The sequence below is a fragment of the Chelonoidis abingdonii genome, chromosome 11, assembly GCF_003597395.2.
Source record: "Chelonoidis abingdonii isolate Lonesome George chromosome 11, CheloAbing_2.0, whole genome shotgun sequence".
In the NCBI taxonomy this organism is placed as follows: Eukaryota; Metazoa; Chordata; order Testudines; family Testudinidae; genus Chelonoidis; species Chelonoidis abingdonii.
Window position 1 is genome coordinate 9121853 of NC_133779.1, and position 25788 is coordinate 9147640.

Below are 25788 nucleotides of genomic sequence, written 5' to 3' on the forward strand. Positions count from 1 at the left end.
TTGGTATGGGCCCCTGTGGAATTAGGACCCAGGCAACTGCCCTGGTTGCTACCCCCTAACGCCAGCCCTGGCTTTTGTATGCAGAATACCAGTTATTGTGATCCATGTGGGCCGTGGAGTTTTTACAGCATGTTGGGGGTGTAAGGGACCATCTGTCACAAAGGTTGGCTCACCTGCTTGGTGAGATATATGGGATGAACCAACGGGACTGTCTGTGATTCCATGTTAATGCTGTTACAGTGCCTGGAGCGTTTACACTGGATTTTTGATTGGTGAAATCTCCATACAGACCTCAGAACCAATTTGGTGTTTGTTCTCTGCTTCTTCCCAGTCTGCCTGAGGCTGGTCCTCATGCTCTCGAGTCACTGAAGACAGCGTTACAAAGATTTACGGGTGTAATTTGCAGCACTGCAGAACAGGCTTTACAGGAACACAGTGTGGGCCAAATGGTCTGTGGACTCAGTCAAGCCCCAGTTCTCCTCCAGTGCACATCAGCATCCCGGCAACGTTCAAGGAGGGTCAAGGCTGCCGCTCCTTCAGTGATGATGGATCTCCAGCATAGCATCCCCCCCACCCCATGACCCGCCTTGTCTCCTCAGACAGAGGTGAGTGTCAGAGGGTGCACAATGGCTCCTATGGTGGGTAGGGATACGGATAACAAAACACACCTTTTGGGGTCACCCCTTAGGAAGTGAAGGTGACAGGCACTGTGGTGGAGTAAAGGTGGAAGGGAGGGAGTGGGAGCTGCAGCCTCAAAGGTAATGCTGTCAGTGGGTCGCCCCATCACATCAGGTATGAGGCTGATAGGGGGTGATTCCCGGATGCCTGTGAAGGGCTATATAAACCCCACGCTGGCACAGAAGGGGTTATAATAATAATAATTTGAAATATACCCATCTCATAGAACTGGAAGGGACCTCAAAAGGTCATCGAGTCCGGCCCCTTCCTTCACTAGCAGGATCAAGTACTGATTTTGCCTCAAATCCCTAAAGTGCCCCCTCAAGCGCTGAACTCATAATCCTGGGTTTAGCAGGCTAATGCTTAAACCACTGAGCCATCCCTGCTGCTTTAGTCTGGACTGGCCCAGCCCCTCCACACCTGCAAACCATACCAGGACTGGAGCAGGAGTTAACAGGAGAGACCCACTCTGCTTACAAAACTATCCCTCTTCCATGCATATTATCTGCACACACAGCTCAGCTTTAAGATGCTAAACAAATCTATGAGTCAACTAGAAACAGTCATGCTCTCATCGCAAATATTAATACAATATTTTCTGATACTGGAAAGGAGCCCAGACATTTGCACAGCAATTAAAGAGCCCCTTCACCTAAGCCCCGTGAGCCTGAGTCAGCTGGCATGGGCCAGCTGGGGGTTTTTAATGGCAGGGCAGAGATACCCTTGCTGTCTGTTCAGCACCAGTTAACTTAGTCGGTGTCTGTGCAGGAATCCTGCACAACAGCGGGACTTGACCTCAGGTGGGGTCTTTGCAACTCCTGTCATTACAGGATCCCCGATTTTGTTTATGGCCCCTGTAGCATCTGGCAAAATGTGGGGGCAGGAACTCTGTTAGGGTCTCTGCCGTGCCCAGTACAGTGATGGGGAGTGATCTGGGTCGGGGTCAGTGCAGTGTCAGGCCCAACAGGGACACAGATCTCAGTCGAGGTCTCTGAAGTGCCCAACACAATCTATACTACAGTCGTGCATTGCCCGGCAAAAGGTGGGCCATGATCTCGGTCCAGGTCTCAGTTTTACCTGGCACAATGGGGGGCCTGATGTCAGATGGAGTCTCTGCAGTGCCCAGCACAACAGGAGCATAGATCTCACTTGGGGTCTCCACAGCACCCGTCACAACAGTGGGGTCTGACCTCTGTTAGGGTCTCTGCAGCACCTGGCAGAACAGGGCCCAGATCTCAGCTGGTATCTCTGCAGCTCCAGGAATAACAAGGTCCCTGCTCTCTGTAGGGGCCTGTGCAGTTCCTGGCTCAACCAGTGCTCCAAACTTGGTCAGGGTTTATCCAGTGCCCGGCACACTGAGGGACCTGATCTCAGGCAAGGCCTGAGCCATGCTCAGTACGATATGAGCCCTGATCTCAGTCAGACACTGGGGAGAAAAGCGGGAAGATTATCAAGAATTTGATATCAGTATTTCAGAACTGAGGAGAAAATGGGACACACTAAATATTTGCCAATGTAAGAAAGAAGCATCAACATCTGGGGAGATTTTATGTCACCATTCAATAGTTGAGGAGAAAAGAGGGGAAATTTGAGGGGATTATACAGTGATATTCCATCAACAACAGAATGGGATGGATTCTTCTTGTCTCACACTCACAGGGCCAAGAGGGAGCCCTTGGTGATGTCTTTTTACAGGAGAAAGGAGTGGGGCTAGAGTTAGAAGGTCACTGGCTGTGGGGAGAGGCTGACAGTGGGGTCTGGGAATGTGACTAGCAAGCAGTGGGGAGCGGGGCGGGGCAGTTGGGTGGAGCAGGGGAAGTAGCTGGGACTGAGAAACCTGAGGCTGGGCTGCCTTCATGGAGGACACTTGTTCCTCCCTCCCCTTCCTGGGCCTTCCCATGCCCTGTTGGCAGCAGACAGTGGCCCCCACAACCCAGCCCAGAGGTGTCCCTGTCTCAGGGCTCCCCCAACCTCTGCCCATTAACCCTCTGCCCAGTTCAGAAATCACTCAGGGGAACCATTTCCCACCTAAACAAGGACAAATGGGGGGAAACACCTCAAACCTGAGATTTAAACTGGACACTGGCGAAGTGGAGATAAAATGGGGCACAATCGGGGCAGGAGAACAGGGAACTTCTCAGGGATTTGAGGGAAGGGGGGGGGTCACCCTCGTTGGTCTCTAGCGAGAAAGGGGGCAGGACGAGAGAGGGGGGGGGGTGTCCCCACGAGAGGGAGGCAAGCGGTAAATTTGTCCGAGGGGGATCTCAGCCCCCCCTTTCTCTTCAGGGCTCCTCGGGGGTCACCAGTGCGTCGCTGTGGGGGACTGGCTGACTTTTGGCAGGGCCAGGAGTTGTGGCAGGGGTTCTCTGTGACCGCCCTCCCGCGAGACCAGGGCGCCCGGCCAGGGTCGGGCTGGCAGAGACAGACGAGGGGTTTGCGCAAGCATGTTTTCAGCACCCGCGCCTCGCTGTGGGCATTCCCAGGTCCCCCCAGCCCGGTCTCACACCCCCAGCCCACGCAGGACCACAAGTGGGGCAGCGAGCCCGGGCCGTGGGCCACAGGGCAAGAGCCTGGCCGGGCGCGGGGGCGCTGGGCTCTGTGGGACAGCACTCGAACCCCAGCCGGGGGTGGTGCCCCTGGGGAGCAGATTCCGGCCGGCGCTTGGCGGAGATGCCGGTCCCCAACACGAGCGACGCTGGTGGCGAGAGAGACACCGCCGCGGCCCGAGGGCTCGCTCGGTTACCATGGAAAACTGCAGTAGCAAAAGTCTCCACCGGCCGCGATCTGCCGCATCTGGTCCAGAGAGCCAGCCACCACGGCACAACCTTCCTCTACCGCGCTGTACGTCAGTCATCCGTGTTCAGGGCGCGTCTGGAACTACAGCTCCCAGCCTGCCCCGGGGCGCTTCGGCTCTTCCGTCGCAGTTAAGCGCAGGGGGAATACAGCTGCTGAAGCTGCGTGCCTCCGTGCCATCTACGGTGGGGGTGGGGAGAACAAAGCTGTTGCTGCCAGGTCCGTGTGAGTTACGTGGAGTGAGAGACCCCGTGGGGGTGCGGCTGGGCCGGGCGGGACAGTGAACTCTGGCTCGGGGAACTTGGACGAAGCCTCGGAGCCTTGCTGAAGCCCCAGGTGAGCGGCAGCAAGAATCCCCCCCGCGCCCCGCCACCGCTGGGATGGGGGACAGAGCCTGGGCCCGGCGGGGGTCCTCTCGGGGGGAGGGGGGCGTTGGCTGGCAGGAGGGGAGAAGCTGTTATTGGGGGGGGGAGTCAGTGGAGGGGGGGGAGTGGTGAACTGTCCCCTTAGGCCAGCACCATGGGGAATTTCCCCGGGGGGGGGGGCGATTAATGGTCGTTGTTCCTGGTTTCAGAGTAGCAGCCGTGGTTAGTCCTGTAATCCGTGAAAAAAACAGGAGTAAACTTGGGCACTTAGAGACTAACAAATTTATTTTCAGCAACGAGCTTTCCGTGCAGCTATAGCTTGTTTGTGCTAACTCTGCCCTGTCGCCCTGGAATACAAATTCTCTTAATTCTGCATGCTTTTCCTGCTCAGCACATCTCAACACAGAGCTATAAAATCCAGGAGATCCATCCTGCCACCGCTCAAGTGAGCAGTTCTCCTGTCTGTCCTAATTTCCCCCTGGTCTTGCTGTAATTTCTCAAATGTCAATTAAAAATCTTCTACTATGAGGGGGCATTTTCCACCCATTTATACTCAGCGATTTGTCCTTGTTAGATAAATTGTTGCCCTGGGTCATTCCCCAGACATGGCTCCCTGAGTGGGGATGGAGGAGACTGCCCTCCCTTCCCTGCCCTTGGCAGAGAACAGGCATGTGTCCCCCATGGGACTGTCCAGACGCCAGTTGTCCAATCCTCCACTTGCTGCTCCCTAACTACCAACACAGTTGCCCCACCACAAGTTTCCAGTCACCTGCCCATCCCCACTGCTGCCCCCTTCCCTCACCCAGGACCTTCCAGGTCCCCTCCCCTCCTTGCGCTTTCAAAGCACCTCGTCAAGGGCTCCTGCTGCCCATGTGAATGGTGGCAGAGCGGGGACTCATCACTTTCTGTATATGTATTGGATAGTAATATAAAATTCAGTCCAACAGTCCCTTTTTTTCCCTCTAGTTATTTAATAGCAGATATAAACCCCCCTCACATCTTGGTATTTTCTCTCATGTTATCAGTTGGTTAGCTTGTGATATGTGTCTCTGCAAATCTCAAGTATTGGTTACCAAAATATCTCTAAAGATTTACCACATCCATTTTATCTCTACTTGTCCTATTTCTAAGTGAATATGCCCTGAGTTTTTCCTTGTCTCTAATTATAAAATAACTAAAAAAAAAAAAAAATTCTCAATTTACACCTTTTCTCAGATTCTTGAATAATGGATACAAAATGTTTCCAAATGTTACCCATTTCCACTAGTTCACTTATCAAATATTGATGTGAAATACACTCAGATTTTACCTCATACAAGAACTGATATAAAATCCTCTGATGTTCCACTTTCCTCTCACTAATTTCCAAAAATGGATTCCAAAATCCCTCAGATTTCCACCCTTTCTCTTATCATTGCTGAACATTGATCTCAAATCTCAGGTTTGCCTCTTTCTATGTACATCATCAAATGTCAATTAAAAATACTCTCAGGTCTGGGGCTCGTTCCCCATGTCTCTAAATACCAGCAACTTCTCCTTCGTTGGAGGGAACTTTTTGCCCTGAGTCGTTCTCCATACCTGGTTGTTGCAGGGGGTTAAATTGCCTAAGTGAATCATCTTTCTCTCTCGCTTTGAGAATCAATTTCTTCTCCTTTATCTCTGTAAAACCCTTTCTGATAAAGAGGACAGCACACATTAATACCCAGCAAATCCAGAGGCCTCCCCGTTCGTTTGGGAGATCAGGGTTCCAACGGTAACAGAAGAGTAGGCGACCTTATAATTTTACTCAGGCTGGCATAGGATGAGGAGGTCCCTCTGAGTGCAGTGTGGTCAGAGTATCACCAAACCCATTACAAATAGTTTTCTGAAGGGTTGCTTCACGGCCCGAGTGTTCAGATGTCTTGCACTCTCTGGGGTGGATCCACTCGGTGGCTATTATTACCTATGACAGAGGCATGGAAATTCTTCGCCTAGCACCTATTTTGTCCTCCTTCTCATTTCTGTTAAACAACCATCCCAGGCGTCCCTCTTGCCTGAATGTACTGGCGCAGCAGGGGGTAAAAAAAGATAGATAACATTTGATCCACTTATCACAGCACTGTGAGGTAACACTGTGCTGGGTGGGGAGAGGGGGGGGGATTTGTGTAGCACGAGATTGCGCTGGAGTAAGGCATTGTGATAGGGAGTCCCTTCTGGTGCGCGGCAGGATACCCATGCAGGCTTACTGTGGGTTCTGGAGGTTGGGGTTTGGGTGGTGTTCTGATGTGCCAGCCCTGGAGCTTTGGGTCCTGGAGTGGCATTGTTTGCGGGCCTGGTGCTGGCAGAACTGCTGGGGGGGGGTTCTTTTTGGGAGGCGGAGCAGGGGGCTAGAAGGGTGCCTGGTTGCATGTGCAAGTGACGCTGTCTGGCTGTATCCCCACTGGCTCTCTCTTGGGATCCCAGAATAGGTTGGGGATGCCAGCAAGCAGAGTGAGGGTCCCATTGTAAAGCATCAGGGGTCCAACTAGGAGGAGCTGGGAAATTAAGCCATCAATTTCTCGCCTGGTTTTGAACCAAAGACCTTTCCTGTATTAGGCAAATGTGATAACCACTATACTACAGAAAATTCTGTCACAGTGCTCTGCCTCCCTTATAAGAACATTAGAATAGCCATACTGGGTCAGACAAGCACAGGTCCATCCAACCCCCATCCTATCTGCACAGTGGCCAATGCCAGTGCCGCCACAGGGAGTGAACTAACGGGTAATGATCAAGTGATCTCTCTCCTGTCATCCCTTTCCAACCTCTGCAAACAGAGGCTAGGGACCATTCTTTACCCATCCGGCTAAAAGGCATTAATGGACTTAACCTCCATTATGTTATCTGCAAAAAGAAGTATGGAGTACTTGTGACCTCTAGAGACTAACAAATTATTTTGAGGATAAGCTTTTGTGGCTAAAACCCACTTCATCGATGCATGGAGTGGAAAAACAGCATGAAATAGATAGCTAGATATACCAGAGAAATGAAAAAATGCATGGAGTGGAAAATACAGCATGAGATAATAGCTAGATAATACACAGAAGAACATGAAAAAATGATCACTCTCATTACAGTGTATATATACACACTGTAATGAGAGTGATCAGTTAAGGTGAGCTATTATCAGCAGGAGAAAAAACAGGATGCCCCATTTCCAACAGTTGTCAAGAAGGTGTGAGTAAACAGTAGGCGGAGGGAAATAAACATGGGGAATAGTTTTACTTTGTGTAATGACCCATCCACTCCCAGTCTTTGTTCAAGCTAATTTCAGGGTGTCCACTTTGCTAATTAATTCCAATTCAGCAGTCCTCTCTCGTTGGAGTTTGTTGTTGAAGTTTTTTTGTTGTAATAATGTAACTTCTAGTATCTGTAATCGAGTGACCAGGGAAATCAAAAGTGTTCTCTGAACTGTGTTTGAATGTTATAATTCTTGACGTCTGATTTGTGTCCATTTATTTTTTTTACGTAGAGACTGTCCGGTTTGGCCAATGTACATGGCAGAGGCGCATTGCGGTAATATGATGGCAATATCACATTGGTAGATGTGTAAGGTAAACGAGCTCTGATAAAGTGGCTGAATGTGATGTAGGGCCAATCTGATGTGTCCATGAATAGATATGTGGACAGAGTTGGTAATGGGCTTTGTTGCAAGGATAGGTTCCTGGGTTAGTATTTTTATTGTGTGGCTGCTGGTAAGTATTTGCTGCAGGTTGTGGGGCTGTCTGTAAGCGAGTACTGGCCTGTCTCCCAAGATCTGTGAGAGTGAGGGATCATCCTTCAGGATTGGTTTAGACCCTTGATGCGCTGGAGAGGTTTTAGTTGGGGGCTGAAGGTGAGGGCTAGTGGCGTTCTGTTCATTTCTTTGTTGGTCCTGTCCTATAGTAGGTGACTTCTGGGTACTCTTCTGGCTCTGTCAATCTGTCTTTTCACTTCAGCAGGTGGGTATTGTAGTTGTAAGAATGCTTGATAGAGATCTTGTAGGTGTTTGTCTCTGTCTGAAGGGTTGGAGCAAACACAGTTGTATCTTAGTGGTCAGTGGGCACCCTGAGTACAGGACACCCACTCTCTCTGCCCCATACATAGAATCTGGCCCTGCTGCAAAGTGACCCTTAAGATCCAGCAACCTCCAAGATAGTCCCTGCTCTGAGGGCCAGACCTGCTATGTCCCCCATGCTGCTTTTAGGCCACTGGATGTTCTGGAAGGAGGAGAGCTCTGATTGTAACCCATAGCACACACAGCCCATCTGGGAATGTAGCTCAGTGGTAGAGCATATGCTTTGCAAGTTTGAGGTCCTGGGTTCAATTCCCCAATATCTCCAAGTTCTCTTTTCACCCTGCTGCTTTGCTCATGCCCAGAGGGGATGTGGCCCAACAATCTCTCTGCACAAGTTTCAGTCCTGCTCGGTGAGGGGCAAGTGACAATTGCATGGAAGGTCTGGGAGGGGGTGTTCTGCTCCTAAGTCACTTTGGCACAATTAAGATTCCCACCTGCTGTGCTGCTTGGGATAATGGTAGATTGGAAGGGTGAATCCTCCAGCACTGGAGGGAAAGGTTGCATCTGCACAGACTGAAAGGCAAGGAAACAGAGGGGCGGTCAGAGAGGAGAGAGGTCAGTGATTTACACCCACCAGAGCCAACAGTCTTTTTGAGGTGAGTGCAGCTTGCTTGGGTTGGTGCTTATGATGGATAGAAAAAAGGCCGGAGACAATGACAAATGAGACCATAGAAGGGGAAGAGGAGTGGCAGCCCCACAGAAGGTCCTGGGTGCTCAGATGCCCCAGTTATTGCACCCTGGCCTGTCCTAGAGAGAGAAAAGACACCGAGGGACCCAGCCCCTCTACAGTGATCCCATGGACAAGAACCTGGTTAGGAGTGGGGTGGAGGTTCCCTCTGGGCAAAGGAGAGCTGAAATCCCTCAGTGTCCTGGGATTAAAGTAATGGAAGCTTCAAACCCTGAACAGGTGTGGGCTGAGGTGCATCAGCAGAAGGTTGGGCTGGACAGGGGTGGCAGGTTTGTATAATTTTTGGTGGTGCCCAGAATAGGACCAAGTCCCATCCCCTCCCCATACCTCTGATCCCACTGAGAGTTACCAGAAGAAACTGCACCATCTGCTCAAGAAACTCCCTGAAAAAGCACAGAACAAATCTGCACAGACACACCCCTACAAGCCCGACCAGGGTGATTCTATCTGCTACCCAAGATCCATAAACCTGGAAATCCTGGACGCCCCATCTCAGGCATTGGCACCCTGACAGCAAGATTATCTGGCTATGTGTACTCCCTCCTCAGGCCCTAAGCTACCTGCACTCCTAGCTATTTTCAAGACACCACTGACTTCCTGAGGAAACTACATTGGTGATCCTGCAGAAAACACCATCCTGGCCACTGTGGAGGTACAAGCCCTCTACACCAATAGTATCCCCGATAATGTCACGGCAAACTTGGTGGCTGCAGTTTGACTTTTTCCTCACCCACAACTATTTCACATTTGGGGACAATGTATACCTTAAAGTCAGCGGCACTGCTATGGGAACTCGCATGGTCCCCCTGCTTGTCCATTGTTTCCATGGAATTTGGCCCCCTGCTTTGCACAAGGGACAATGATCTTGTTGTTCTTGTGTTGCTGCAAAGAAAACTGTGCTTCTGTATGAAAGAGAGGCAGGAAATGGCCCCATGGTGGGACAATATCCTCAGGATTAAGACCTAAGAACTCAGGCTGAGAACTGATAGAACTCCACTCATCTGGGATTTAACAAATTGTCTTCCATGGAGTGGGGCCAGATCCGGCAATTTTCCTGTCCCAAGTGGCAGGAAAAAAAAAGAAAGAAAAAGAAAAATCCACAATCGGTGGCAGCTCTACCACTTTCGGCAGCAAGTCCTTCCCTCCAAGAGGGACTAAGTGGGCCAAACTGCCGCTGAAGAGCCGGACATGCCTCTCCTTTCTGTTAGCTGCCCCAGGCACCTTCTTGCTGCTCTGGCAGCACCACATAATGTAGCAGGTGATAGCTAACCCAGGTGGGGCACATGACCCCACACACACCCTCTGCAAGTGTTGTCTCTGAAATTAGGAAAACTGGTGAGTTCACGGCACAGCTGCACACTCAGAAGAAAGCCCAGCACAACACACCCAGAGTGAAGGGGGTGCTAAAGCCTGGCATCAAACGGAAACTTTCAGATCTTCAATCTAATGCACTCCCAACTGAGCTACTTTAGCAACTACCAAGCAGGGCCGGCTTCAAGCCGATTCCCGGAAATCGGGCCCCTTGCCTTAGGCACCTTTTAAACTTTTTTTATTACCCCGGCTGAGGTCTGCTCTGGGGTCTTCCATGGCCCCGCTCCCCTGACCAAAGCGCCGCCAGGAGCGCGGCTACCCCACAGCCCCGCTTTCCCGGCTGGAGCTCCAGCAGGAGTGCAGCAAGCCCCGCAGCCCCGCTCTCCTGGCTGGAGCCCTGCGCCGGAGCGCGGCAAGCCCCACGGCCCTGGCTGGAGCTCCGGGCCCTTTAAATAGCCCCCAGAGCCCCCTGCTATCCTAGGGCTTTGGGGCTATTTAAAGGGCTGGGGCTCCAGCTGTCTCTGCCACCCCGTCCTTTAAATAGCCGGCCGGAGCCCCGCAGCCCCCATGTATTCTCCAGGGCTCCCGTGGCTATTTAAAAGATCTGGGGTAGGGTAGAAGCAGGGGAGCCCTAGGCCCTTTAAATAGCTCCCAGAGCCCTGGGATAGTGGGAGGCTTGGGGGCTATTTAAAGGGCCAGGGCTCCAGCTGCCTCTGCTGCACCCCCTGCCCTGCCCCCCCCCACCCGCAGCCAGCTCTGCACCCTGTGCCCACAGCCGGCTCCTGCCAAACCCCCTGCCCTGTCTCCAGCCACCCCCTGCCACACACTCCTGTGGCCCTGCCCAAAGTCAGCCAGCCCCCCACACACCCTGTCTTCAACCCAGCGCCCACACCTAGCCACACAGCCCAACCCCCTGCCCTGTCTCCAGCACATCCAACTGCAGCACCCCCCTGCCTGAAGCTAGCCAGTTCCACACTCCTCTGTCTCCAGCCCTTCCAAACCCTGCTGCATCCCCCTGCACCCTGCCTGAAGCCAGCCCACCCCACACCCCCGTCTTCAGCCAGCCCTGCACCCCTTGCCCTGCCTGCAGCTAGACCTACCTCCAGTCAGCCCCTGCCCTGCCTCCAACCCAGCCCCATGTCCAACTGCTGCCTGCAGTTCCTAGGCAGTAAACCCTGCACACACTCTTCAATGAGTGGGGGCAGGAGCAGCTGGGACCACACATTGCACAATGCAGGACAGGAGTGGCTGGGGACCAATATGTGAAAATGGCGGTACTTAATAGCAATCAACACGCATATATGATGCAATGTACATTATATAATAATCATATATATTGTTATGGAAAGTAAAATAATACTGGAAGAAATGAAAGGCTTTTTTTTTACACGTTTTGTTTTTTTTCAGTCATCCCTGCAGGGCCCGCTGAAAACTGTCGAATTGGGCCCTGCACTTCCTAAAGCCGGTTCTGCTACCAGGAAGGCTTAATACACTGAGCCGCACACACTGCTGGGAAGCTTTAAATCTGGATGTCACAAGCAGGAAAAGCGGTGGACTGCCCCAGAAGGGCAGGCTGGGCTTTCCTATATACCATTCACTCAAGCCAGCACCTGCTCCATCACAAGCTGTCTCACTGGGCACCTCCCACATCTGCAAACAAGAGCAGCAGTTCTCACTGGAAACAACTCAACCCACACTTCGCAGGCTCCTCCCAAGCCTAAACTGGAAAACTCATCTTGCCAGAAAGCAGCCCACTAGGACTCACCATTGCTTCTTTCCTTCCACCCAGAACCCCACTTCTTCTCCTGACGCTGCAAATAGCCCTCCCGGGAGCAGAGCAAGGCACAGCATTCTACCTCCAGCAGAGACAACCGCACGCGCTCCTCCGGCTTCTGGACACAAACTAAGGCAGCTGGTGACTAACCCCTAGTACACTGAGCGCTTAGCTCTGCCCTGCCTTCCTCAGCTGACTTTCTTCTTGCCCAATTCCTGCCTCACTCTCTTTGCAAGTAACGCAAGGAGGCTCAGGAAGAGCCGGTCTCCGTAGGCCAACCTCCCAGGGCAAGGACGACAGCAAAGGGTTCAAAGGTGACTGGCTTAATTCCTGCTTCCAGGCTGACGCCAGGGCCAGCTCTAACTTTTTGCTGCCCCAAGCAAAATAAAGAGCGTCGCTCCGCTGTAACACCCCCCCCCCCAACAGGCGCCTTGCGGACCCCCCCCCCCGAGCACCGTGCCGCCCAAGCCCGGTCCCCCGAGCACCAGCGCTGCCAAGTTCCCGCACCCCCTGAGCACCACGCTGCACCGCCCAAGTCCCCACCCCTCCGAGTGCTGCACCGCCCAAGTCTTTGCCCCTCGAGTGCTGTGCCGCTGAAACCCCCTGCCCCTCCTGAGCACCATGCTGCGCCACCCAAGTCTCTGCCCCTCGAGTGGTGCACCGCTGACACCCCCCGCTCCTCCCGAGCACTGTGTTATGTAACCCAAGTCCCCCACCCCCCCGCGCCTTGCTGCCTAAGTCCCGCCCCCCTGAGCGCCGCGCTGTCCAAGCCCCAGCCCCGCCGAGCGCCGCCTGGCCAAAACAAAACCAAACAACCAAAAAAAACCCTGTAGCACCGCTGGGCCGAACCAAAACAGAAAAACCCAAGCACCATCCCACCCCAAAGTGCCACCCCAAGCACATGCTCAGCCGGCTGGTGCTTGGATCCAGCCCTGGTCAAGGTACTTTGTCCACTGATGTCACCACCCCCTATCATGCGGGGGTTGGGGTTATCCCAAGGACAGGCCAGTGGCAGAAGGAGGAGCTCCTTGCTGGACAGCAAGGGGAGCTGGGAAAAGCTGGGAGCAGGGAGAGGGATAGCTCAGTGGTTTGAGCATTAGTCTGCTGAACCCAGGGTTGTAAGTTCAATCCTTGAGGGGGCTATTTGGGGAACTGGGATAAAAATCTAGGGATTGATCCTGCTTTGAGCAGGGGGTTGGACTAGAAGACCTACTGAGGTCCTTTCTAACCCTGATATTCTAAAGGAAGACACCATGTTTCTGCCCAGTTTTGGGCTGAGGCCCTCTTGCATGTCAGGCAAACATGATAACCACCACACTACAGAAACTCCATCATATTGCGCTGCCCTGCCCTGCCCTCAAATTCCATGCACTTTGGTGGTGCTCACCCTGGCACACACCAAGGGGCAAACCTTCCTCCCGGTGGCAGCTCTTTGATGGGTCAGCTGGAAGAGCAGAGGACTAGAGCCAGGACTCACGAAGTCATCCTCACATCACCGGTGGAGCTGCTGGGCAGCGTGGAGCAGAAGCACTTCTAGGTGGCGGTGCGGCTGCAGGGTGGGGTGGCGCGGAGAACATGGCTCCCTCCCTGGGCTTCATGGTACTGCTGGTGGCCAGGGTGGATCAGTTCGTGCTCACCACCCTCACCCCTGACATGCTGGCGGATGAGGACATGGAGAGCTCCATGGACCTGCTGCTCTTCAGCCTCACGGCGCCCTGGCCCAGCCTCGGTGGGTGGGAAGGTGAGGATCTCCAGCTGCGGGGCTACCTGCTCAGCACAGACAAGCCCAGCCGGCCGCTCACCACCTCAGACACTCCGGGAGCCCCTCTCGCCACCACCTCAGCTGGGGTTCAGCTCCAGGGGACCCCTTTTCCCTCCCTCCCTGGTTCCTCACACACTCTGGACAGGGCCACCCAGAGTATTCAGGGGGCCTGGGGAAAAGCAATTTCGGGGGCCCCTTCCATAAAAAAAATGGCAATACTATAGCAACATGTATTTGGAAATGTAAAAAATAACCAGTGAAATACATTAAAAAATTAGTTTGTAATAATTTGAAAATACACTAAATACATTGTTTAAAAACATTAAATGCTTTACTGGTAGTTATGTGTTTGCAATTACATAATGGGCTGTCGCTGGGTGATGGTTGGTACCAATGGGCTGTCGCTGCCTGGGGGTGGTGCTGCTGTTGCCCAGGGCTGGGTGGAGAGCTGGGCTCTCGGTTGGGGGTGCCCAGCTCACAGGGGCTGGGCTCATAGCTGGGGTTCAGGGCTGTGGTTGATGGGATCGGAGGGGTACCCAGCTTAGAGGGGCTGGTCTCAGAGCTGGGGGTCAGGGCTGAGGGGGATGGTGTCAGGGGTGCCCAGCTCAGAGAGGCTGGGCTCGTAGCTGGGGGTCTGGGCTGTGGGGTCAGAGGGGTGCCAAGCTCAGAGGGGCTGGGCTTGGAGGTGGGAGTCAGGGCTGAGGGGGATGGGGTCAGGGGTGCCTGGCTCAGAGGGGCTGGGCTCAAGAGCTGGGGGTCAGGACTGTGGGGAGAATGGGGCTGGGGGGTGTCTGGCTCAGAGAGGCTGGGCTCAGAGCTGGGGGTCTGGGTTGTGGGGGGTATAGGGTCGAGGGGGTGCCCAGCTCAGAGGGGCTGGGCTCAGAGCTGGGAATCAGGGCTGGAAGGGTGGATGGGGATGGGGTCGGGAGGTGCCCGGCTCAGAGGGGCTGGGCTCGGAGCTGGGGGTCAGGGCTGGGGCGGATGGGGTCGGGAGGGTGCCCAGCTCTGGCCCCTTACCATGCCGCTTACCCCCTGTCCCGGACAGGGCTGCAGCGGAGTGGTTTCTCCAGGGGGGCCTGAGTTCCCGCCGCTCGGCTGCAGCTCGCAGCCTCGCCCCCTTACCAGCTGAGACACCGGGGGATGAGGGAAGATGGAGGCAGGGGGAGCCTCCGACATACTCGTGGGGGCCCCTGCGGGGCCCGGGACCTGGGGAAAATTGCCCCACTTGCTCCCCCTCCAGGTGGCCCTGACTCTGGGAGCCCTTCTCGCTGCTGCCGCACCTCGGGCTGGGCTCCAGACGACACTGCCTCCCTCCTTCCCTCCCTCCCCGGCTCCTCACAAACTCTGGGAGCCCCTCTTGGCTTACAAAAAGTGGGGTCAGAGTGCGCCCTTAGAAAGTGCTCCCCAAGCACATGCTTTGGAGGGCTGGTGCCTAGAGCCGACCCTGAATAGACCATTCACGCCACTTAGTTGGGTGCGTTGCTGTGTGTTGTTGACTGAGTGATCACAGCATCGGGAGGGGTTTTGCTGCTCCTCACTAGTGCAGCATTGTAAGACACAGCCCAGGCTGCAGAGATAAGAGGACAGAGCAGTCCACAGTTTGTGTGGTGGAACCATGGTACATCCCAGAGAACCCTGCTGTGACCAGCTGGTAATATTGTGCTTAGTGCTCTGCCTTGTAGCTCAACAGCTGCACATGCAAGATGAGTTACAGAGACTTTGACCTTGTATCCATGTTTATCCAATGCCTCCTTTTGACACTTGTCAGCAAATAGACCCATTCTTTTGCAAGCATTTGTATGGCTAGTCAGAGACGGGCTTCTCCGTTAACAAGAAGTGACCAAAAGGTGACAAGAGGACATAGTTCAGAAGGCAGCACTGGAGCTGGATCCTGAATCTCTCTTTATCAGAAGGTCTCTTGGCAACTCTGCCACGGTACCTGTCATAACTATAAAGGAAGGAACAGCCTCCTGTGTACAATACTATAAAACCCTCCTGGCCAGAGACACCAAAATCCTTTACTGTAAAGGGTTAAGAGCTCAGGTAACCTGGCTGACACCTGACCAAAGACCAATAAGGGACAAGATACTTTCAAATCTTGGTAATTTTGTTTGTTCTCTTTGTTTTTTGGGTTGTTCACTCTTGGGACTAAGAGGAACAAGCATCAATCCATGCTCTCCAATCTTTCTGAACCAGTCTCTCATATCGAAATGTAAGTAACAGCCAGGCAAGGCGTGTAGTTATCTTTGTTTCTCAACTTGTAAATGTCTTTTCCTAAGAGATTTACCTCTGTTTGCTTAACTTTGGAACCTGGTGCGGGGTTCCTACTGGCTCTATAAATCTGATTACTCTGTAAAGTTATTTTCCATCCTGATTTTACAGAGATGATATTTACCTTTCTTTCTTTAATTAAAGCCTTCTTTTTTAAGAACCTGATTGGTTTTTGCTGGTTGAAGATCCAAGGGGATTGGATCTGAACTCACCAGGAATTGGTGGGGGGAAAGGAGGGGGAATGGTTAATTTCTTCTTGTTTTAAGATCCAAGGGTTTGGATCGGTGTTCACCAGGCACTTGGTGGAGAAGTCTCCCAAGGCTACTGGGACGAAGATAGTCTGGGGGGAAGGTAGACAGAGTTTCCCAAATAACTCTTAAAGGATTTGGGTGGTGGCAGTAAAACCAGATCTAAGTTAGCAATTAAGCCGAGAGGTTCTCATGCAGGTCCCCACATCTGTACCCTAAAGTTCAGAGTGGGGAAGAAACCTTGACAGTACCAATCTCTGGGACTTCTACCATAACTGCTCCATGTTTCATCAACAACAACAACATGAAAGGTGAAAAGACAGTAATTCTCCATTTCCTGCAGCCCCTGCAGAGAACTCTCTAAAGGGTCTCTGTGCACAGATGGCCCCAGCAAATCGCATGGGCGTACAACACAGGCTCTCCTGTCAGCAAATTGTAATCGGAGCAACCTCCTTGCCAATGCCAATAGCCTTTTCATCAACTCTAGACTGAGGATTTGATTCTCTCCAACACTCCTCTGGAAAGAAGCCTTTTCCTTCACAAGTAATTACTTGGATTACCAAGGGAGGTCTCTTCTGTTTCCTAGGAAGATACAGGAAAATGTTAGCAGAGGAGACAAAAGCTGTAGAACAAGGGACCACTGGGAGTTGAAGCCAGGATCTCATGTTTGCAGGACAGGTGCTTTAGCCAGCTAAGCCATGGTGCCTTCCTCAAGGGCCCGTTTTCATCCATTCTACTTGATGGTCCAAGACAACATCTTCAAATTCCAAAGTGCAGACGTTCCCCATTTCCTTCAAGACTTGCAGACTTTTTGCTGTCTGGCTCTGTGCACGGAAAGACACAGCTTAGTTGACAGAGAGCTTCTAACATGTTCTTCTCAACAAGTTGCAGTGATCATATACTGATTAGTGCTCTGCGTTTCAGTCACAGCAACTTCAGCTCAACTCTGAGTCATGGTAACCTTTCCATCAGCTCCAGATTTACCATTTAACACATTTCATGACTTAGCTGCAAGGAAGATTCTCTGTGTCTCAGACAAGCACTTCCAAGGATTGCACAGTGAGGTCTTTTCTTTTTATGAGAAGAGATACAAAAAAGGGAGCCTGACAGACAAGCCAGGTTCAGCACGGAAGAACTGGGAGGCCAAGCTAGGATCTCCCGGTTAGTAGGAAGGCTCTTCAGCCAGCTCTGCCCAAAGATCACTATCTAGAGGCCACTTCCCACAGAGACCAATTATAGTTACAGACCCATCCTGAAATTAGAGTAGGACGTTTTAAAGCTTTATCTCACAGTAAAGTAACACAATTCAAACCTGTCGGCACAGAGGAGAAAGCACTCCATCATTTCACATTTATTGCTACTGACCACACTGACAAACTTCCTTTTCTCAGGGCTGCTCCCAGCACTTTAGAGAGTGTTTCCTTTTCTCCCTTCCAGCTGTGGTGATGAGACGGCAGCAGCTTCCCAGGGCCAGTTTTGCTCTTTCACTTACATCATTCACTTCTTCAGATGAAGCTGCATTTGCCCCCAGTTTAAGCCATAGCTGAGACCTCAAGTACCAGCAGCTAGTTACAAAGGCTCAATTCCCTTTGTCATCAGTGGGAGGTTATCCTGGCCTGCCAGGGCTGCACGATTTGGCCCATGATCAGTCAAGGTGCTACAGCAGCTGCACTCTTACGTGGTGAGTCCTGCAGCCTATTACCAAACTGCTCTGCCATAGTCTGCAGGGCAGCCTGACTTGCTGAGAATCTGGCAGAAGACAGACCCTGGAGAAGACAAGGAAAAAGTCTTCAGCAATCACAGCCGGCAGGAGCAAGAAAGGTTGGGTTTGTTTTTAAAATTCTCTCCCTGCTCAAGCCTTAAATCATTCCTATGGCTCTTCTCTGAACCCTCTGCAATTTATCAGGGAAAACAACGAAACCAAACCAGCCTGGGGCAGCTGTGGGTTTTTAATTGTGCTCCAGACATGCACTTGGTGTCAAAATCCCAGCTTTTTCCTCAGGGACTCAAGTCCTCGTCCCCCACATGACAGGCAGGGAACCAAGGAAACCGCCATCAGCCTCCCCACCACACACAGTTTGGGCCTGAATTTGTCTACTCAAATATTGAGGCAATAAAACTCTCACTGCTATTGCCCAGAAACAAACTTAAACCTCCCATGCAGTACCTGGGACATCTATGTCTGAAACAATCAAGGCTTCTGCTCCTTTGGTGAGATTTCCAGCTGCCCAATACTGCTGCTGTTCCAGGGGAGCAATTCCTGACTCCTGTCAGCAGTTATCTCAGCCCCCTTCTGTGCATCACAGATTTCCCTAGGAAAGGGCAGTGAATGGTTCTAGGGTCCAGTGATCCTCATTCAAATCAAGCTAGAACCTGAGACTCCTTCCCCTTTCCCAGGCTGTGGGAGGGGAGGCATTTCAAAGAGCTCTCGGAGCTATAGCACGTGGCTAAGAAAAGAGAAAAAACCTCATATCTCCCTCTGCTTTGGGTGCTGGTTTTCCTCCTGAAGCCTCTGCCCTCCACCTAGTGCCCTATGGCTCATCTCTGACCCTTGATGCTGCTCCTGGCTATAGACTGTGAGAGGAGCGGAGGCAGCGCAGGAGCCTTCTGGGGACGTAGATCTGAGGCTTTGGGAGAGACACATTGTCTGAGACATCAGAGCACTGTAAACCATGCAGCCACCCCCTCAATCAGGGACCTGTTCCAGCCCTGAGTCTGGGCTACCACGATCCCTCCCACAGAGCAGGGTGCCCACAGATTGCAGCCTGAAAATAGGCATGTGACACTAACTCCTGCTTTCCCTGAAAGAGTCTCCTCTAGACCAAGTGGCATCTCAGGCAAGAAGTGTCTTTGGTGCCCCCCTGGTCCATACGTTAAACCATTGAATATCTGATTTTTTATTGCATTTGTAGCTCATTTCGTGGTTTCGATGCACAATTTGGATGCTATTAGCTAGTATGGGCAGGGATGGTGTCCCTAACCTCTGTTTGCCATAAGATGTGAATGAGTGACAGCAGATTAATCACTGTTCATTCCCTCTGGGATGCCTGGCATTAGGCACTGTCAGAAGACAGGGCACTGGGCTAGATGGACCTTTGGTTAGGCCCAGTGTGGCCGTTCTCCTCTACTAGGGAATCTAGTGAGTCCAGTGTAATGGGAGGGAGCAGGAAAATCCCTGGGTGTGCAGAACACTGGGAAATTAGAAGCTATAATTCAGGGGCAACAGACTCTAATTAGTCTGGAAAAGCAGAATGTGAAAAATAAGAATCAGGTCATGTGACTTAAGGAATAGAGCCAGAAGAGAAGAGAGATTGTGGCCATTACACACAGTGATAGCGCAGCAAGACTCTCCATGTCTCAAGAAGTGGGACTATCAACCTAAGCCATTTTCACATGCTGGGGTGCAATCCAGAGCAGTGAGGAATTGTGTCATATGTAACCCTGGGTGAGATTCATAGACTCTAGGACTGGAAAGGACCTCGAGAGGTCATCGAGTCCAGTCCCCTGCCCTCATGGCAGGAACAAATACTGTCTAGACCATCACTAATAGACATTTATCTAACCTACTCTTAAATATCTCCAGAGATGGAGATTCCACAACCTCCCTAGGCAATTTATTCCAGTGTTTAACTACCCTGACAGTTAGGAGCTTTTTCCTAATGTCCAACCTAAACCTCCCTTGCTGCAGTTTAAGCCCATTGCTCTCTTTCTTATCCTTAGAGGCTAAGGTGAACAAGTTTTCTCCCTCCTCTGATGACACCCTTTTAGGTACCTGAAAACTGCTATCATGTTCCCTCTCAGGTCTTTCTCTTTTTCAGACTAAAGAAACCCAGTTCTTTCACCTTTCCTTCATAGGTCATGTTCTCAAGACCTTTAATCATTCTTGTTGCTCTTCTCTGGACCCTCTCCAAATTCTCCACGTCTTTCTGAAATGCGTGGTGCCCAGAACTAGACACAATACTCCAGTTGAGGCCTAACCAGTGCACAGTAGAGCGGAAGAATGACTCTCGTGTCTTGTCACAACACACCTGTTAATGCATCCAGAATTAAATTTGCTCTTTTTGCAACAGTATCACAATGTTAACTCATATTTAGTTTGTGGTCACTATGACCCCTAGATCCCTTTCTTGTCATACTCCTTCCTAGACAGTCTCTTCCCATTCTGTATGTGTGAAACTGATTGTTCCTTCCTAAATGGAACACTTTGCATTTGTCTTTATTAACTTCATCCGGTTTACCTCAACCATTTCTCCAATTTGTCCAGATCATTTGAATTATGACCCTGTTCTCAAAGCAGTTGCAATCCTCCAGTTGGTAATCATCTGCAAACTTAATAAACCGTATTTCGTATGCCAAACATCTAATCGTTGACAAAGATATTGAAGCAGAGCCGGCCAAAACATGACGCCTATGGACCCCACTTGTTATATCTTCCAAAGCAGGATTAGGAACCATTAATAACTACTCTCTGAGTACGGTTATCCAGCCAGTTATTCCCCACCTATAGGTAGCCCCATCTAAATTGTATTTGCCTAGTTTATCGATAAGTAATTATCATGAGAGACTGTATCATAAATGCTTCTGAAGTCTAGGTATACGACATCTCACGCTATCTCCACTTATCCACAAGACTCGTTTCCTATCAAGAAAAGCCTATAGATCGGTTTGACACAATTCTGTTGCTTTACAAATCCATGTGCTATTTCCCTATCACCTTACACCTTCCAAGTGTTTGCAGATTGTTTCTTTAAATTACTTGCTCCAGTTACTGCCCACAGAAGTTAAACTAACTGATCTGTAGTTTCCTGGGTTGGTTTTTATTCCTTTTTTATAGATGGGCACTATTTGCCCTTTTCAGTCTTCTGGAATCTTCTCCCGTCTCCCATGATTTTCCAAAGATTAATAGGCTAGAGGCTCATGATACCGCCTCTATTAGCTCCTTGAGTTTCTAGGATGGCTATTCATAGGGCCCGGTGACTTGGAGGGATCTAACTTTTCTAAGTGATTTTTAACTTGTTCTTTTTTTATTTTATCTTTCTAAACCTACCCCCTTCCCATAAAGCATTTCACATGTTAGACATTCCTCATACTTCTCAGTGAGATCTGAAACAAAGAAGTCATTAAAATCTTGCATTTCCAAGTTTCCTGTTACTATTTCTCCCTCCTCAACTGAGCTGTGGGCCTACCTGCCTTGTTCCTTTGTTCTCTTGCTTCTAATATATTGATAAAAAGTCTTCTTGTTTCCCTTTATTCCCATAGCTAGTTTGAGCTCATTTTGTAGCTTTGCCATTCAACATTCTGCTGCTGGAGCTCCCCTTTCTGGATACCCCGGGCCAGCATTCAAGGATGCACTGAGTGTCTGTGTGATAAGTAACCCTGGACCGGCAGCTCTGACTCCTGCAGCCTGCCTGTTACACTCCAAGCAAATTCTGGTTTGGGTAAAGAAGGCTCAGGGTTTGAGAGAAGGTCTGGGGTGGGAAGCTTCTGTTCATTATGCCGAACCTAACCCCCATCTTTACTTATGCAAACAGGAGTTATTTGACACTGTGCGATACGGCTCCTGTGCTCTGTTCCCAAAGTGTTCTGCATCAGGGGAGGGTCTCTGGTAGTGTGTGTGTCACTGGCATATTGGGGTGATGCTGAAACAGGACAGAGGAGAGATGGCATTGTGGGGCTGGTGTGAACCTTAACTCTTCATTTCCCTTTCCAAGAACTGAGGGGACAGTAACCCTTACCCAGTGAGGTCACATTCTCATAGTTCTCCTGCATGACATCTCTGTAGAGGGCTCTCTGAGTGGGGTCCAGCAGAGCCCCCAGTTCTGTGGTGAAATACACAGCCATTTGGTCGAAGGCCACCGACCCCTGAAAGATCAAGAGCCCAACACTCAGTACCTGCTGCACCACTCACAGCCCCACTCTTCATGTGGGAGAGGAGCCAAACAGAAGCTCGAGTGGCTCGCAGTCAACAGAATCTCACCCCACCCCACTCAGAGCATCCAGGAAATGACAGGGTGAGGAGATGGGAGAGCCCCTTGTCTCTCCCAGCAGATCCATCACACACCTACTAGCCACGGACGGATACAGGAAGTGGAGCCACTAGCAGAGTCCAGGAAGAGCTCCCTGGTAGGAAGCCCAACACCCTCCTCATTGGGAGGAGCTGGAGATGAAGGGAGGGGAATCTCCCCTAAGCCTGACTAGTGGGTGCCCCCTTCATATCTCACAGCAGCCACTGGTTAGGCTCCAGCGCTATAAATCTGGTCAGTTTTCCCAGCCCCATGTAGGTGGGTTATTTTTTGTTAAAAAATTAGGGCATTTCCACCATTGAACCTCATGGGTCTGTTCCCAGACTCTAGGCCACTTATTAAACAACTCCCAGCAGGTTTGCCCTCTTGCCAGGCTAAGCTCACAGAGACTTTTTTAACCTCCCTTCTCCCTTCCCACATCCGATAACTAAGTCTTTGAACACATGGCTAGAAAAGAGCAGAAGCAAAGGAGTCACTTTCAACCATTCCCTCTGACACTGACCCCAGGGTAGCCACACCCCAGCAGGAGGGATATGGAGTCAGAAACTGAGTTTTCCTCTGTCTGAGCCTCATCTTGTCCACAGGAAAATGACTCTACCCAGGGTGCAGTAATACATCTGTCTGGGCAGGTTAGAGATCTTCACATCTCTTTCAAACTCTTCTCTCCCATTGCCCCTTTCAATCTCTTTCTCCTTCTATCTCCTTTTCCCTGTCCCCTCTCCTTGCCCACCTGATAGGAAAGTTCCATTCCTGGCTGTTTGCTCCCCCATGGCTGCATTTGCTCCTGTAATTGCTAATGGGAGGAGAAATAACCGTGTATGTGGGGGGGAGGCTTTTTGTGTAGAGTTTTAATGCCAGACCCCAGCATTTTCCCTTGGTTTCTTCCAATTACCTGGAGTCTCTGGTTCAGAATTTAGTATTAACAGGGCCCAGGGCTGCCCTAGGGGGCTAGTACCAGCTGGAGAAAGTCATCTCCTGGGCCGAGTAGAGAAGAAGCTCAAATTAAGGTCACTTCCCCGCACAAAACCCCCTGCTGGGGGAGTAGCAGCTGCTAAGCCTGGTCTCCCAGATTGCAATGGAGGCTGCAGCATCTGACTCAGGAAGCTGAACCCCAATATCCTGAGCAGAGAGGGACAGAGCGTTTGAGCAGCCTTCCCTCCTTTAGCTCACGGGGGAGAGCAGCTAATGAGAGCCCCTCCTCACCAGGAGAAATTCATTTGCCCCACTGTGCTTCTGAAGTCACTCCTTGTCTTTCCATACAGTGACTCTGGATTAACAATGGTCTCAATGAAACCAGATTTCAGAAAGAGTAAGTCCAGTATACTGTGGAAGAGACCATTGTGTGGCAGTGCTAACCACCTTCTCACTTCCCTCATCCACTAGAAGTAGGACAAGAATGGGGGCGGTGGGGGACGAATTTTCCCAGTGGAAGCAGAAGTTCCTGCAGTTTTCAAGAGAGGAGAAAAGCAAAATCTGTGATTCCACTTCACAGTGTTTGATACGTGGATAGAAAGTTATCACGGAGACTGGGCCTGGCCAGGGATTGCCAGGCAGTGCTTGGAGCTAGGATGCTGGGACAAGCTGATCAGAGAGAAGGAGCGTGATAAAGAGCAGTCCCCAGAGCCTACAGTCAGGGTCCCCAGACACCCCCCAGCCAAAGGCCCCTGACACAGCCCAGGTAGGGGCCCACCAGATATTCCCTGGGACACAGCCCCGAGTCCCTAGCCAGGGGACCCAGATAACCATTAAACCCCCATTGGCCAGGGAATCCCCACCAGACCATGACTGCCAGGTTGGGAATACCAAAGAGTTCCCCCCACCAAGAACCCCAAGAAGCCAGGGACACCCCACTAGAAACAGTCCCTCACTGCCCGTCTGGGATTCCCTCATTTCCTGTCTGGACCCCCACCTGACCTCCAGTAGGATCTGCCATGCCATTCACCTGGAGCCTCCTCCTCCCCCCAGTGGGACCCTCTGATGCTTTACAGTGGGGCCCCCTCTCTCTGCTTGCCTGGCATCCCCAACCTAGTTCTGGGGATCCCAAAAGGAGTCAATGGGGGAAGCCCAGACAGAGCCCTTGGCACAGCACCAGGCACCCTCTAGCCCCCTGCTCCACCTCCCTAAGAGACATCCTCCCACCCCCGCAGTTCTGCAGCCACCAGGCCCCCAACAATACCCACCTCCAGGACCCAAAGCCTCAGGGCTGGGCACATCAGAACCACCACCCCAAAACCCCAAACCTCCAGAACCCACCAGCCTGACATGGGTACTCCCTGCCCAGCCACCCAGAGGACTCCCCCTATCACAATGCCCCTTCACCTCCAGTTGCAATCTCCGTGCACACAAATCCCCCCCCCTCCCGCACCAGCCAACAGTGTTACCTCACAGTGTGTGATAAGTGGATCAAATGTTATCACTACCCCCTGCTGGCAGTTCAACACAGGCACGAGGGAAGCCCTGCGGGGATGGTTTTTTTAACAGGATAATGGAAGACATGGAGGCCAAAATAGGTGGGATTTTCCATGCCTGTCGACTAGTAAATATAGCCACGTGGATCCACCCCAGACGTGCAACATCTGAACACTGCCGGGAAAGCAACCCCTCAGAAACTATTTGTAATGGGGTTTGGGATATTCTGGACTCACACTGCCACTCAGACGAGACCTCATCATCCCATGCCAAAGCTGGAGAAAATAAAAGGTCCAGCCAACTCTTCTGTTACCAGCTGGGACCACTCGATCCCCACAAGAGGGAGGCCTCTGGATTTGATGGGTATTAAATGTTGTGGCTGGTCTCTTTCATCAGCAAAGATTTTTAACAAGAGATAAAGGAGAAAGGAAATGATTCTCAAAAGGAGAGAGGGAAAAGTATGATCACTAGGCAATTAACCCTGCAACAACCAAGATGGAGAATCGACTCGGCCAATAAAGTCCTCCAATGAGGAGAAGTTGCTGGATTTGAGAGACATGGGAACAGGCCCAACCTAAGAGAGATTTTTAATTGAACTTTGATGATGACGATAGAAGAGGCAAACCTGCGATTTGAGATCAATGTTTCAGCTAATGAAAGAAAGGCGGGTGGAAATCTGAGGAGTTTTGTTCCATTTTTGGCAAATTAGTGAGAGGACAAGTGGAACATCAGAGGATTTTAGTAATCAGTTGCTTTGAGATGAGGTAAAATCTGAGATGTATTTCACATCAATATTTTGTAAATGTGAACTCAGTGGAATGGTAACATTTGGAAACATTTTGTATCCCATATTCAAGAATCTGCAAAAAGGTTTGTAAATCTGCAGATTTTTTTTTTTTTTAGTATTTTTATAATTTAGAGCAGGAAAAACTCAGGGATATTCACTTAAAATAGACAAGTCGAGAGAAAGTTGAGGCAAATGTTAGAGTATTTTAACAACTTTTTCAGTATTTGCAGAGACTACATTATCACAAGCTAAGCAATTGATAACATGAGAGGAAAAACACCAAGATCTGAGGGGGTTTTCTATTGCTATTAAATACTAGAGGGAAAAAGGGGATTGTTGGACTGATTTTATTATTACTATCAATTACATATACAGAAAGTGATGAGTCCCCCTCTGCCACCATTGACATGGCAGCAGGGAGCCCTTGAGGAACTGCTTTAAAAGGGCAAGAGGAAGGGGGACTGGAAGGTCCCTGGGTTGAGTAAGGAGAGGGGCAGCAGTGGGGAATGGGCAGGTGACTAGAACTGGTGCTGAGGGCAACTGTGTGGTAGTTTTAGGGGGCAGCAAGTGGGATGGGAACCGGGGTCTGGACGTCCCCATGGGG

At 51.0% G+C, this 25788-nt stretch overlaps 2 protein-coding genes and 1 long non-coding RNA gene across 3 annotated transcripts in view; 1 reads left to right on the top strand and 2 right to left on the bottom strand.

The window, feature by feature from the left end:
- LOC116824028 (uncharacterized) overlaps positions 1-21826 on the bottom strand; it is a 131761-nt gene extending 109935 nt beyond the window's left edge. Inside the window, 1 exon segment of the mRNA XM_075071429.1 lies at positions 21701-21826. Coding sequence (XP_074927530.1) covers positions 21701-21806 — 106 coding nt within the window. The 5' untranslated portion in view covers positions 21807-21826.
- Positions 1-25788, top strand: part of LOC116824027 (uncharacterized) — a 124465-nt gene that overhangs the window by 69135 nt on the left and 29542 nt on the right. The window lies entirely within an intron of this gene.
- Positions 17281-19870, bottom strand: LOC142047589 (uncharacterized). Its single transcript, XR_012656884.1, has 2 exons — positions 19738-19870; positions 17281-17731 (listed from the first exon to the last, which is right to left on the bottom strand). It is a non-coding gene; the product is annotated as an uncharacterized LOC142047589 (long non-coding RNA).